The sequence below is a fragment of the Lytechinus variegatus genome, chromosome 13, assembly GCF_018143015.1.
Source record: "Lytechinus variegatus isolate NC3 chromosome 13, Lvar_3.0, whole genome shotgun sequence".
Lineage (NCBI taxonomy): Eukaryota > Metazoa > Echinodermata > Echinoidea > Temnopleuroida > Toxopneustidae > Lytechinus > Lytechinus variegatus.
This window is the reverse complement of record NC_054752.1, coordinates 3,669,791-3,682,004: the sequence shown is the minus strand read 5'-3', so window position 1 is coordinate 3,682,004 and position 12,214 is coordinate 3,669,791. Positions and strand designations below refer to the sequence as shown.

The following is a 12,214-nucleotide window of genomic DNA, read 5'->3' as shown; positions in this document are numbered from 1 at the left end:
AGTGCATGGGATCAATCAACATAGGGCGATCGACCCAACGTCTTCTTAAAAACTAAACAGATCTAAACACTCACCAATCAAACAGCATGTAAGCAATTTATATTTCAACCAAAATCATAATTTAAATACCGACCTGCAACTGTTAAAAAATGATCACCTTGCTTTGGAACAAATTCTCGCGATGCATATAATTTTGGAGCTCAAGCTTGCCTGCATAAATGCCGCCCTCTATTTGTCAAATTATGCAATTTCTTTGCCAAAACGATACAAGCAATTGAACCGCGGTTCAAAACGCATTAAAATAGATGCTCGTAAATTCACATGTTTTTAATTCGGGCTCGCCGATCTTGCCGCGAAAATTTCCACTTTTACCGTACTTCTTCAGTGCAATTAAAATTTCTGACACTGGTAATTGCATGTTGTGTAATACTTCTGACCAATCTTGTTTTTCTTTTCAGTTCTTTTTATATTTTTTTCATTTGAAAGGTCCCATGTTACAGTAGACCATAATAATAAGGACAGTAATACCTTTGGTGTTTTTATCTACAAGTTATGATGTTGGTACAGGACAGGTACTTATTGTTTTTGCCGCATTTAGGCGATGGCTGCAAGCTGATGTCTTTGCTGTTATGCTGCTGCCACTGCCTATGCCCTCTTGTCTCACTTTAATCTTTACTTTCTTACTAGTCAAAGGTTAGGTAAAGATTTTTTGTACTTAACAACTTAATTGTGCGAACAAGAATGTAATTTTCTGTCCTGTTTGATCACCTTTGCAGGCCAAACTGAGTGAGATATTCAGTGGAATGTGGGTTCGCAACGGGGTCCAGATGAAATGTCAGGCAATGACCTACCTTCAATGTCACTTCTGCGCCTCGATGGGGGATCTAGATCTCTACTTTCTTCAGGTGGGTCAGAGAGAGCATTTCATAAAGATATCAGGGCTCCCGTCTTACAAAGAGTTAACGATTGATCCAATCAATGGGAAATCCTTTGTAAACAAAGGAGGTCACACCAAATTATCAAGAAATCAATATGGATATATATTCATATGTAGAATTTTTTTTAACAAACATGCATTTTATATGTTGATTTTGCTGGCTTTCCATAGTTGTGATTGATCAGATAAATCGCAACTCTTTGTAAGACAGGCCTTTGAAAACAGCACCACCCCCCCAGTAAATTTTTACTTGTTATTAAGACTTTCTTTCTCAATTTCTCAAGAGTGTATCAGTCTTTTGGAATAAAAGTTTAATAAATCATTGTGTCATTGCAGGAACACCCTTAGTACCATACTTTCGCGCATTGCATGCATGCATAAGTGCATTGTGTAAGGGCGTTTCTGCACCAGTGAGGTGCGCGGAAGTGTGTGTTGCTAAGGGCGTTCCTGCACCGACACGACGAAATATGGCTTCAAGTATTTCATTGCCCATTATGGCTTAAATGTGTTTTTATTTTTTAATGACAGGTGTGTGCATCTATATTAGACCCAGACTATGTAGTGGAGACCATTTTCAAGAGGTATGTTTCTTGTTGGGTAACTTTCTTTGTACATTAGAATAGTGGAGAGGTCCCTAAAAGAGGACTGTAAGCCATCAGTCCTCTGGTTGCTTGCTGACAAGCATTCATGCTTTCTTAGCAATCGGATAAAGAAAATCAACATTTTACCATCTAACTGTATTTGGGAGAAAATGGGTAACTACAATACAATATGTACAGTGCCACTCAATGGCAATGAAGATTAATACAAGGTTTGAGCTGCTGACCATGATATCCACTGGTAATTGATACCAATTAAGAAAAAATGATTATTGGGAAGTGTTGTATAGCAGTTTTGACCCTCGCCTTGTAAATCAGAGGTCATGTATTCAATTTTGACAGAGGCAGTAGCATCCTTTGGGAAAGCGTCAATTCACACTTGGCCAATTTCCACCCAGGTGTTAAATGGTTACCTGGTAGAATGCGAACGTCAATTTTGTTGGCTTAGCGATCAGAGTGTCTTGACTGCTTCTTATTTGAATACTCCCCAGGGAGTGGAGATGGTGCATACTGTATGCAGACTAGCCAGAATGCAATGACCTCGGGGGTTAATACACAGTACTGCCCTTCCTGTGAGCATGATTTGACCAATGCCGTGATACATTTTATAACAGACGCAACTGGGAATTTAAGTGCCACTCCAAGTCACACTGAAAGTTTTGTGAAACACCCCCATTCCTCTTGGAAGATATTCATATATTTGCAAAGTGCTGTTCCAACGCAATAAGCAGCTTTGAATCAACAATGTATGTAGCAAATTGTTACATGTAACACATACTGGATCTACATATGTACATAATTAAAGTTGGATGATACATTTTCATTTGATCAATCTTTTATTTTCTTCTGTTTACATTTCCAGATTCAATGTATTTGAGTGGCTTGTAGTGGACCCTAACAAGCCAGCCAGTTCTTTAGAACCAGACAGAGTCATGTCCATGTTAGAGGGCGCCCTTCAACATATTGCAATGCTTGTCAGCATAAGAACCCATCTCGGTACGTGTATTGTTAGAAGGTGACGAGACAATTGCTCCTGTGACAATTGCTACTATTTCTTCAGAGATGTAGAGTTAGGGTTAGAGCTGCAATACTATACAGATATTGCCTACCTAGAGTTTGAATATAACATTTCCTCTCCCCGATGGAGTTATATTTTTCCCAAGGGAATATATTTTGCCCGAAGCGCACAGCGCTGAGGGAAAATATTATCCCGAGGGAAAAATATAGCTTCGGAGGGGAGTTGAAATGTTATTTATTAAAACGACAGACCAGGCAATATCTGTTATATTATATAATATATGTGGATTCGCCATCAGAAATTGCATTCATCATCTGGTTCAAGAGCGAAATTCTTGCTACAGCTCTGATCCGTCTACGTCATAATAGATTTTTTTTGAAAATACATCAAGCGCGTTCTTCATGCAATCGATGCGTTAACACTAGCGCGTACATCAAATTAAAATCTTGTTGCGCAACTTGTATGCAGCGAGTGACGTCACCTTAGGTGATATAACGCCGCAATTGAAAATACTACGCAGTATATTCCCTGAGGTGACGTCAAAACCTAGAATATAACAAATGCGATCCTCGCAGCTATGGTCACGTGATGGCGTATTGACCTATCACTGATTCGAATCTACATAGCCTATGTAATATTGTTAAATGTTTGATCCAGAGTTGAAATTAGTCTTTCGATTAGTTTGTGGAATATAAAGCTGAGCAATTGTCACCAGAGCAAATGTCACCAGAGCAAATGTCACCAGAGCAAATGTCATGGAACCTGTTGGAGTCTCATAATGAACAAGCAGAGCCAACATCGCTCCCAAATAGAATGTTTGGGGGTGATCGTCTTTTATTGAGATCCCCCAAGATCTGCCGCAAACAATATTCGAGATCATTAAAGCGATACTGAAAATGAGAGGATTTGAGCAGATAGAGTAAACTGAAAATTTCATCAAAATCGGACAAGGAAGAACAAAGTTACATTTTAAATTTTGACTTTTATTTTAGTTAGTATATCATATTGGTTCCAAAATTGTGAAATCATTGCTTACTGCAACTTACTTACTTACTACTTTAGTAAAGCTTCATTGATCACAAGGGATGTACAGTAGTCAAGGCCGGCCTTGAGGCCACCTCTTACCGGCCTTGACCTTGGCCTTGGCCTCAGTCCGAGTGACATGTGAAACGTCTAAGGGATAATTTTTTCTCCAGTGGTCTCTTGACTCTGAAGTAAAAGCCTTGATTACATCCCTCATGATCACCTTGGAAACCTGTAACTTAAGTTGTTTAGTTGCTGTTTTTTTTTTTCTTTCCTCAGGTATGTCTGAGGCTGAGCTGATGAGGGATGAGATTGTTACATTACTCTGCATGCAAGACAGAACCCACAGTCATCTGCAGGATAAGATATCCTTTACCAAATTACCTGTTACCTAACCTCCAAATGCCTAGTGGCACATAGGGCCTCCACCGGATGTCTCCACCTTTGCCTATCAGAGGCCACAGCTCTGGCTTCTGTCCTTGTCCTCCATCCAGCCAGGGTCCTTTCTTTCCCTTCTGGTGCCCAGTTCAATGCTGTGTTACAGATGCTTGCAGATTCCCCCCTTTGTGTGTGCCCAATGAATTTTCATCTTCTGACCAAATTACACCACATATTATTGCCACAGAGATTCCAACTGTTCCTTATTTGATATATTTGTTCCCTTTTGGGGGGGCATAATTTTTCTCTTTTCTCGCTATAAATAGGGCAATACATTATGTTTTAAGAGTATTTTTGGATTTTCATTATTCATCCTTAGTTGGTCTGACACAACTTTTTTCCTTGTGGCTTTGCCCTTCGAAAAATTAAACTAATTGACAGTTTAATGTTGGATGATAATTCCCAACTATATTTTCTCAAAGCCTGTTGAATTTGTATATTATATCACCTCTTTAAAACAAATTTTAAAAAAATATTTTTAAAAAGCAATATTGTGTAGTCCGAGATGGATGTGTCTGTTTTAGTTTTTCTGAAATGTAAAATTGCTTTCAAGTAAATATATTCTATTATCCTTAATTCAGTATAAATCACATTCCTGAGAAGACCGGGCTTGTTGGATCAAATGGGAATTTTGATGATATTCTCAAAGAGGTGAGTGCAAATGTATAGGCCCGTATTCTGAACTCTGGTTTTAATTAAACTATGGTTATGGTGTAAATATGGATAGTCACAAGTCTTGACTATAGATTGAATGCAATTAAAGGGGAATGAAACCTTTGGAACAAATAGGCTTGTGTTGAAACAGAAAAATCAAAGAATAAGAATAAAGAAAGTTTGAGAAAAATTGGACAAATAATGAGAAAGTTATGAGCATTTGAATATTGCAATCACTAATGCTATGGAGATCCTCCCATTGGCAATGCGACAAGGATGTGTGATGTCACTGATGAACAACTTTCCCTTTGGTGGACTATAAAATACCCTCAAAATGTCTTTTTGCTTTTTCTTATGATGATACAAACTCTCTATCCATGTTGTATTCTAAAAAATATGTATTACATGCCCTCATGTAGAAAGAGAACATGATCTATTGATAGATGTGATAAAAGAGGCAATTCAAGTGAAATATATACTAAAGTAATGGGGAGAGTTGTTCACAAGTGACATCACACATCTTTGTCGCATTGCCAATTTGCTATCTCCATAGCATTAGTGATCGCAATATTCAAATGCTCATAACTTTCTCATTATTTGTCCAATTTTTTCTCAAACTTTTGTTGATCTGTTTCTTTGATTTTTCTGTTTTCACACAAGCTATCTTGTTCCAATGGTTTCATTCTCCTTCAAAGAATCTGCTTGAAACTCGTTTATTTAACTCTTAGCTCTTTATGCACCTTGAGTAATCTACAGAGTGGATTTGGCGCTTTATAAGTCACTGTGTTATTATTATTTATCATTATCAGCTTATTTTACACTCAATCATTGTTGATGTTGTTTGTTGGATATTAATGGCAACCAGTCATATTTGACTATTACTGCCAACTCGTTAGGCCTACTATTATTTTCTTTCTTTTCTTTGACGTGTCCTTTAAAATCATTCCTCTCCTTCTTTCTTTTTTTTCTAATTATTATTATTATTATTCTTACAAAGACTGTAGTATCTTACAGGTTACCGCATGATCCCATCCCTTCTTACGACACCGTTCAGACATTGTCCTGTCTCTCCGGTGTAGACGAAATATTGTCACTTTTGGCTTCTCATAATTTTAACACTGACTTAGACCCCAGTGACCTGTATTCTCAAAAGAGGTTTCACTTCTACCATGGTATAAAACATGTTTAATGCAGATTTTACGAATTGTTGCTCTTCAATGTGCATTTGTAATCAGACTCTTCTTAGTGAAGGGGATTGCATAAGCATACATGTAATTATGTTCAAACATCTACATATTCTATGGTTTGGTGCCATGATAATAATGATGATAATTGGCTTTTATATAGCACTTTATCAATCTACGACTGTTCAAAGTGCTTCCCAATTATTAATACCTAATCACTGGATTCATAGCTTCATGGTAAAACTACATCTTTTGAGAACACAGGCAAGTGTGTTAATACTGTATTTCAACCTCTGTGCTCTGTAACACAAAGATTAGCGATCAATCGCTAAATGAACTGACCAATCAATATCAATGTAACACCCGCATTAGGTTTAAAATATTGACCAGGGACCAATCAGTGCGGTTCTTTCATATTTGCAATTCATCGCTAATCTTTGTGTTACGGAGCCCTGGGTCCCGTAACACAAAGATTACGATTGATTGTACATTGTAGTCTATGGAATCAGTCGTAGAAAAATGTACTATGATCATTGCTAAGTTTTGTGTTACGGGCCCCTGGTCTTCTTTCCTGTAGGTGGCTGACTACAGGGATCCTCAGACCGAGGTAGACGGGGTCCAGCAGGGCAAATTCTCTCCCAAGCCGTCCATCTGGCACACAGACTTTGATCCTCTCAGGACGATGCTCCGCTCCATGCAACGCAAGGACTTCCAGAGTGCCCTGGATAGATACACTGATCAGTGAGTTCCTAAGATCTTTCCTATACTAATGTTGGACCAGGAACCTGTTGCATAAAACTTTTGCCATAAAAACTCAAATAAACAAATTAGAAAAAAACTCTGGCAAACAAGATTATTCCATTGAAAATTACACATTAAAATACTCTGGCAAAAAATTTGCCAGAGTTTTTTATGGCAAAATTTTTATGCAACAGGTCCCAGGGAAAAATAACAAGGGGGCTCTGGGCGATTTTGCCCCTGAAATGCTCTAAAGAGTCCGGGGAAAATGAAAAAAAAGAGCCCGGGAAATCTTCATTCACTGCAATGTTTAAGCTTATTAAGTTTTGCAAATACAGAAAAGTTGCCCCCAAAATGAAAAATTATTTTCTTTTATCTTTAGTTTCAAACACTTTTCAGCTTCTACTCGCATTGACTTATTCTGTTTGAAAATGTTTGTGAGCTACACGTATTGAAAATGAGAATTTCTATTTTGCCTAATAAGAGAGAGTTTAAATCCATGTTAGGACATTAGAATAACAATATGAGTTGTGACATATTCGCACATTACATAATTTTCACATGAACATCAAGGGAGTTTCCCCCCTCCATCTCTCTCTAATGATTTCTCTGAATTAATAAGTAATCAATTTATAAAGAGCAAATGAACTTGTTGCATGTACTTTAAACAAACCTTTTTAGTGAGTGAACCTTCTTGTTGTTTGTATGATTCTACTTTTGGTTCTTCATATCATCAATGGATCCGCACCCGATTACAACAAATCTCTTATACACCACTATCAACCTGCACGCACACTGCGATCATCCCAATCTAGTCTCTTGCATATCCCACTATCTAAAAAATCCTGGGGCGATCGAGCCTTTGCTCATGCCGGACCAGCACTGTGGAATTCACTACCACAGGAGCTGAAGAACTCAAACTCTGCAACATCCTTTAGGGCAACCTAAAATTGCTTTTGTTCACCAGCAGGTACTAGGTTTCAAGACAGTCATTTTTCCTCATTTTTTAATTTGCCCTTTTTTTGTACTTCTCTTAGTTCTCTTTACTTTTATGTCTTACTCTCTTAAGCGCCTTGAGCATTTAATCAAAATGGAAAAGACGCTATATAAATTATATTTATTATTATTATTATTATGAAGTTAACTTGTTAAATTCATCCCCCTCTACCCTATAGATTGAAGCAGTCTGGACGATATAGGGGTACCACCCACCCCTGGCCTCCATACCAGCCCCTCAAGCCTATTAAGCCAATCTATCAAGGAATCAGGAAGCTCCTCCACTCAAAGACACTCCATGCTGCCATCTTCAACATCTTACATAAAGTAAGTACTATCAAGTCTTGGGAGGATGTTTCATAAACCTGTCTAGGAATTAGCATTAGAAAAGTATCAAATTCTTGGGAAGGGATGGCAGGGGTGTGCTTAAGTGTTTTGTATCCTGTATCATTGAATTGTTGTTGTTATTTTCATTTGTTAAGTAATTTGTTTTATTATTGTTTCAATATCATTTTTATTATCATAATAATAATAATTATTATTAGACTTATTATTATTATAATCATCATTGTCATGATTTCCCTTTATACCATTATTTTCCCCTTTATGTCCAAAGTTTTGCAGGATTCGTTGTTCAAATGTTTTGGTAATATTTTTCTGCTTCATGTTTTTTTTTATTGGCAGGCAATCCAAGACAAGAATATAAGTGATTCTGTTCTATGTTTGTGCGTGGCATTGCTTAACCTAGGACTCCAATGTTCAGCTGAATTTCAGGTAAAGACGTGACCAGGGCCACCTTCTTACAAAGAGTTACGATTGATCCAATCAATCGTAACTCTATGGAAATCCATCAGTGTCATATTTTTTTCTACTGTAAATTTGCAAAATGTCTTTTGTAAACAAAAGAGATCGCACCAAATTGTCAAGAAATCAATGAATTTATGGATGTACATTCATGTCTATAAATTTTTTCAATCAAACGTGCATTTAAAAATGTTGACTTTGCTGGCTTTCCATAGTTGCGATTGATCTGATCAATCGCGACTCTCTGTAAGACGGGCCCTTGACATGCACAAAATCCATCAATAAGTTGCCTTGCTGGATTTTTTAATTTGAGCTCTTCATGAGAGGTTTTGGTCAGAACTGTCAAATTTAGCCACCTTTGCCGAAGACTGGGAGGGTAATAGTACACTTGCTAACTAATGACAGGACAAAATGGAGTAGATCCATCAAGGAAATTAACTGTCCAACTCCACAAAGTGGGAAAACATGCTATAAATGCTACTGATGATGATATTAATGTATCTGTTTCCAAATTATCTTGTATTCTACAGGTTTCGGATTCAACGCCACCCAAGTGTGCCACCACCCCTGGAGGCCCCGTAGGATCTGATCTTTCCACCTGGTTTGATTCGTCATCGTTGATCACCAACATGACCAAGACCATTGAAAGCCTCACCATCGTCTCTGAGAGCCAACAGGAGCAATCCTCAAGCAAGGTATGCTGACCCCATACTTGCTCTTCTTGCTTTAAGCATGACTTAAAGTCGCACTTAAATGCCTGATTGCGTGAGGTATAAAAGGCATGACCGCATTGGTCAGATCATGCAAAGAGGACGTGCTTTACTGCGTATTGATCAATAAGATTAATATGCATTCTATATCATGTACCCGTCAGCATTTAATTGAGACTCTAAAGGCCACCGCACACCTTACGACTGTTCGCGATCCGATGTTGGAAAAAATTGGATCTTGCTATTTTCTGAAAATTTGATTGGAACATATCATTTTATTTGAGGTTAAAATTGATTGAAAGAATACTAATATAACCATGTTGTAAGTTTGTAAGCCTTTATTTTGAAGTAAAGGCCAAATTACTTTCAAATCGTAGCCAATCATACGACTGCTATGACGTTGTTACGACTAGATATTAAATTTTCTTTTATTCTAAGAAGGATGATAGCATAGTCACATGATTTGAACATAGGTATTCGGACGATGATTCGAATATTACACATTAAGATGTTCCAAGTCTCAATACTAGCATCAAATTCTACTACGTTTTATTCCAAAAGTGAGCCGCAGACCAATCGTAAGGTGTGTAAGCCATACTTGAATCTTTGTGATGCACCCCTTAGTTCGCACTTTCCCTTTGTGGAGGATTTGTTCCTCTTTTTTGCTATAAATACACCAATACTTTTTTTGTATGATTTGTTACTTTTTAAAATAATTTCTGATCATGGAGTATGTATAATACATAGCATGCATGACACTAGCACCGGTCCGACAGTCCCAGACCAGTAAAAATCACTGTCGGGCCAGTAACTTGTTGCATGAAAAGAACAATTCTTGCCTACGAGCACATGTTGAACAGGGTGAATTATCAAGCTGAGTCATTTCACATGTATATTCACCGATCTCAATACAACATGCTGATGATTGAGACCAATTTTTACAAATACTCTTTTTTGTCAAAAAATACTTTTTTTTCCTTATAAGAATACTTTTTTTTTGGTGTAGAAAGTTGGCAGGTCTGATGTATTCGTTCTCAAATCTTTTTTATTACAATTATATAGGAATCTAGCATTGACTTAGCTTTTGGTCCAGACACCAAATTGATCCAAAACCATATTGTGTTTTTGAAAGACTTTAATTTTTGTTTGTTCCCATGCAGGAATCCAACGGTGACTTAGTCTTTGATCCAGACACCATGTTGCAGCACATGCTGAACCAAGAGCTTGCCACCATCTTAGAAACTTGGGATCAGTCAAGTGCGGCAGTCGGGGGAACGGAAACCCAAGACGTCGAGATGGCCGAGAATGATACAGAAGACGAGGAAGTTGAGCAGGAGGACGCCGCTGGGCAAGACGACGACGATTATGATGATGAGGATGAGGTGGCGTATGTGCATCATTATCTTGAAGGTACATACCCTAGGATTATAAATTTATAAATTAATATTTATAAATTTATTGGTATATATGCACATAAAAATTGACCAGCAGCACATGCTGAAAGGGTCAATTTACAAAAACTCATGAAGTACAATATACAGATATAACAAAGCAAATGAACAAAAATGTAATTACAATATTCTATATCAGAACGATCCAATTAAAAGATGTATCTCATAAATAGAAGATAGAGAAAGAGAGAAATAAGCAAAGGGGAAGAGGGAGAAAGAGATGAGAGTAATGGAAAGAAAGGGAAGGTATGCCCTCCAAATAGAAAGAGAAAATTGAGTGAGGTAGAGAGAAAAAGAGAAAGTGGTAAAGAAGAGGAGACTGACATGGAGACCATAGAGGACAAAATACTGTAAATTATGATTGAAACTACATAAAGATATGAATATCCTGTATGAGATACAAAATGAATTATATATATATATACATGTAGATTCAACATAAGAGCAATTATTATGATACATATTAGCAAGACAATAAACGTGATCATTTCAAATTTTCCAAATACGTAGGCTTAACCTACAAAAAACCGATAGAAAGCTAAAGATAGGATGTAAAGAAAGAAAGAGGGACAGACAAGGAAATAGATTGAGAAAAGTGTAAGGGAAAGGACTTAAATAGGTAAAGAGAATAGTACTTTAGGGAAGGGAATAGAGAAAAGAAAGAGGGATAACAGAGAAAAAATAGGGAGAAAAAAAGGAAAGAAAGTAAGTTTACAAAGTATATAACAACACTAACAAGAAAGGAGACAGAAGGAATGTAGGCTGACATGGTGACAAAGGGAATGGCTATATAATCAAAATACAGGAATTGCAGAAAACTACTTCAATATCTTTGTAGGATGAAGAATGGTGGATTTACGGTATCTTTCAGTATTGCATTTGATTGTGTGGAAACCAGTCATGTTGCATAATTGTCTAGTGCAAGCTGGTGTTGGAAGTAGGTGTTTATGATGATCAGAGCTCATCAATTTCTTTCCAATATTTAATAAAAGTGAATCCCTTCTGGAAGATAGTGAAGTGAGTTTGCTAATTACCAGAGCATCAGAGTAATGAATGTCATATCGTACAATTTATTTGAGTGCCCACTTTCGAACAAATTCCAGTCTATCAGATTATTTGATTGTGATAGAAGTGTGCCAGGCAGGGGAAGCATATCGAGAATCGGCCTGATATATGTCGTATATACAGTCACCATATCAGCGAAACTTGCCTTCGATCTCCTAAGGATACAGAGGGTGTACTACCAACATGATGCTTAGGAAACAATTTCTTCAATGTGTAGGTTCCATTTGAGATCGTTTTTAAGTGTAACTCCTAGTAGTTTGATATTTTCGACAACATTAAGTGGCGTTAAGGTGGAAATCAACAAGGGGTACATAGTTTCTGAGGAAGGATATGGGCATAAGGTTACATTAAGATGGTTTGGGAGGACATCATAATCAGGACACCATTTTGAGAGACAATCAAGTGACGATTGTAAAGAGGGATTTCCGTTACATTTAACTATATCTCCCAATGTCAAATCGTCAACGTACTTCCATCTAGGAGATGACCAAGGTCCCATAATGCAAGGCTTAGCGACTGATTGTACAATTTGCATTCATGGTTGATTGTATCCTGTAACCAGTGCAATCCATTATAAAGATTTGTAGAATCAATAAT

At 37.2% G+C, this 12,214-nt stretch overlaps 1 protein-coding gene across 4 annotated transcripts in view; it reads left to right on the top strand.

Moving 5' to 3' along the window:
• The window catches only part of LOC121426052 (E3 ubiquitin-protein ligase ubr3-like), a 61,249-nt gene that overhangs the window by 24,087 nt on the left and 24,948 nt on the right, over window positions 1–12,214 (top strand). For all 4 annotated transcript variants that reach the window (XM_041622196.1, XM_041622193.1, XM_041622195.1 and 1 more), the window contains 10 exons: window positions 777–905; window positions 1,466–1,518; window positions 2,399–2,532; window positions 3,857–3,942; window positions 4,607–4,666; window positions 6,431–6,594; window positions 7,767–7,914; window positions 8,272–8,361; window positions 8,922–9,086; window positions 10,262–10,511. In XM_041622196.1, coding sequence (XP_041478130.1) covers window positions 777–905; window positions 1,466–1,518; window positions 2,399–2,532; window positions 3,857–3,942; window positions 4,607–4,666; window positions 6,431–6,594; window positions 7,767–7,914; window positions 8,272–8,361; window positions 8,922–9,086; window positions 10,262–10,511 — 1,279 coding nt within the window. The remainder of the gene's footprint in view (window positions 1–776; window positions 906–1,465; window positions 1,519–2,398; window positions 2,533–3,856; window positions 3,943–4,606; window positions 4,667–6,430; window positions 6,595–7,766; window positions 7,915–8,271; window positions 8,362–8,921; window positions 9,087–10,261; window positions 10,512–12,214) is intronic.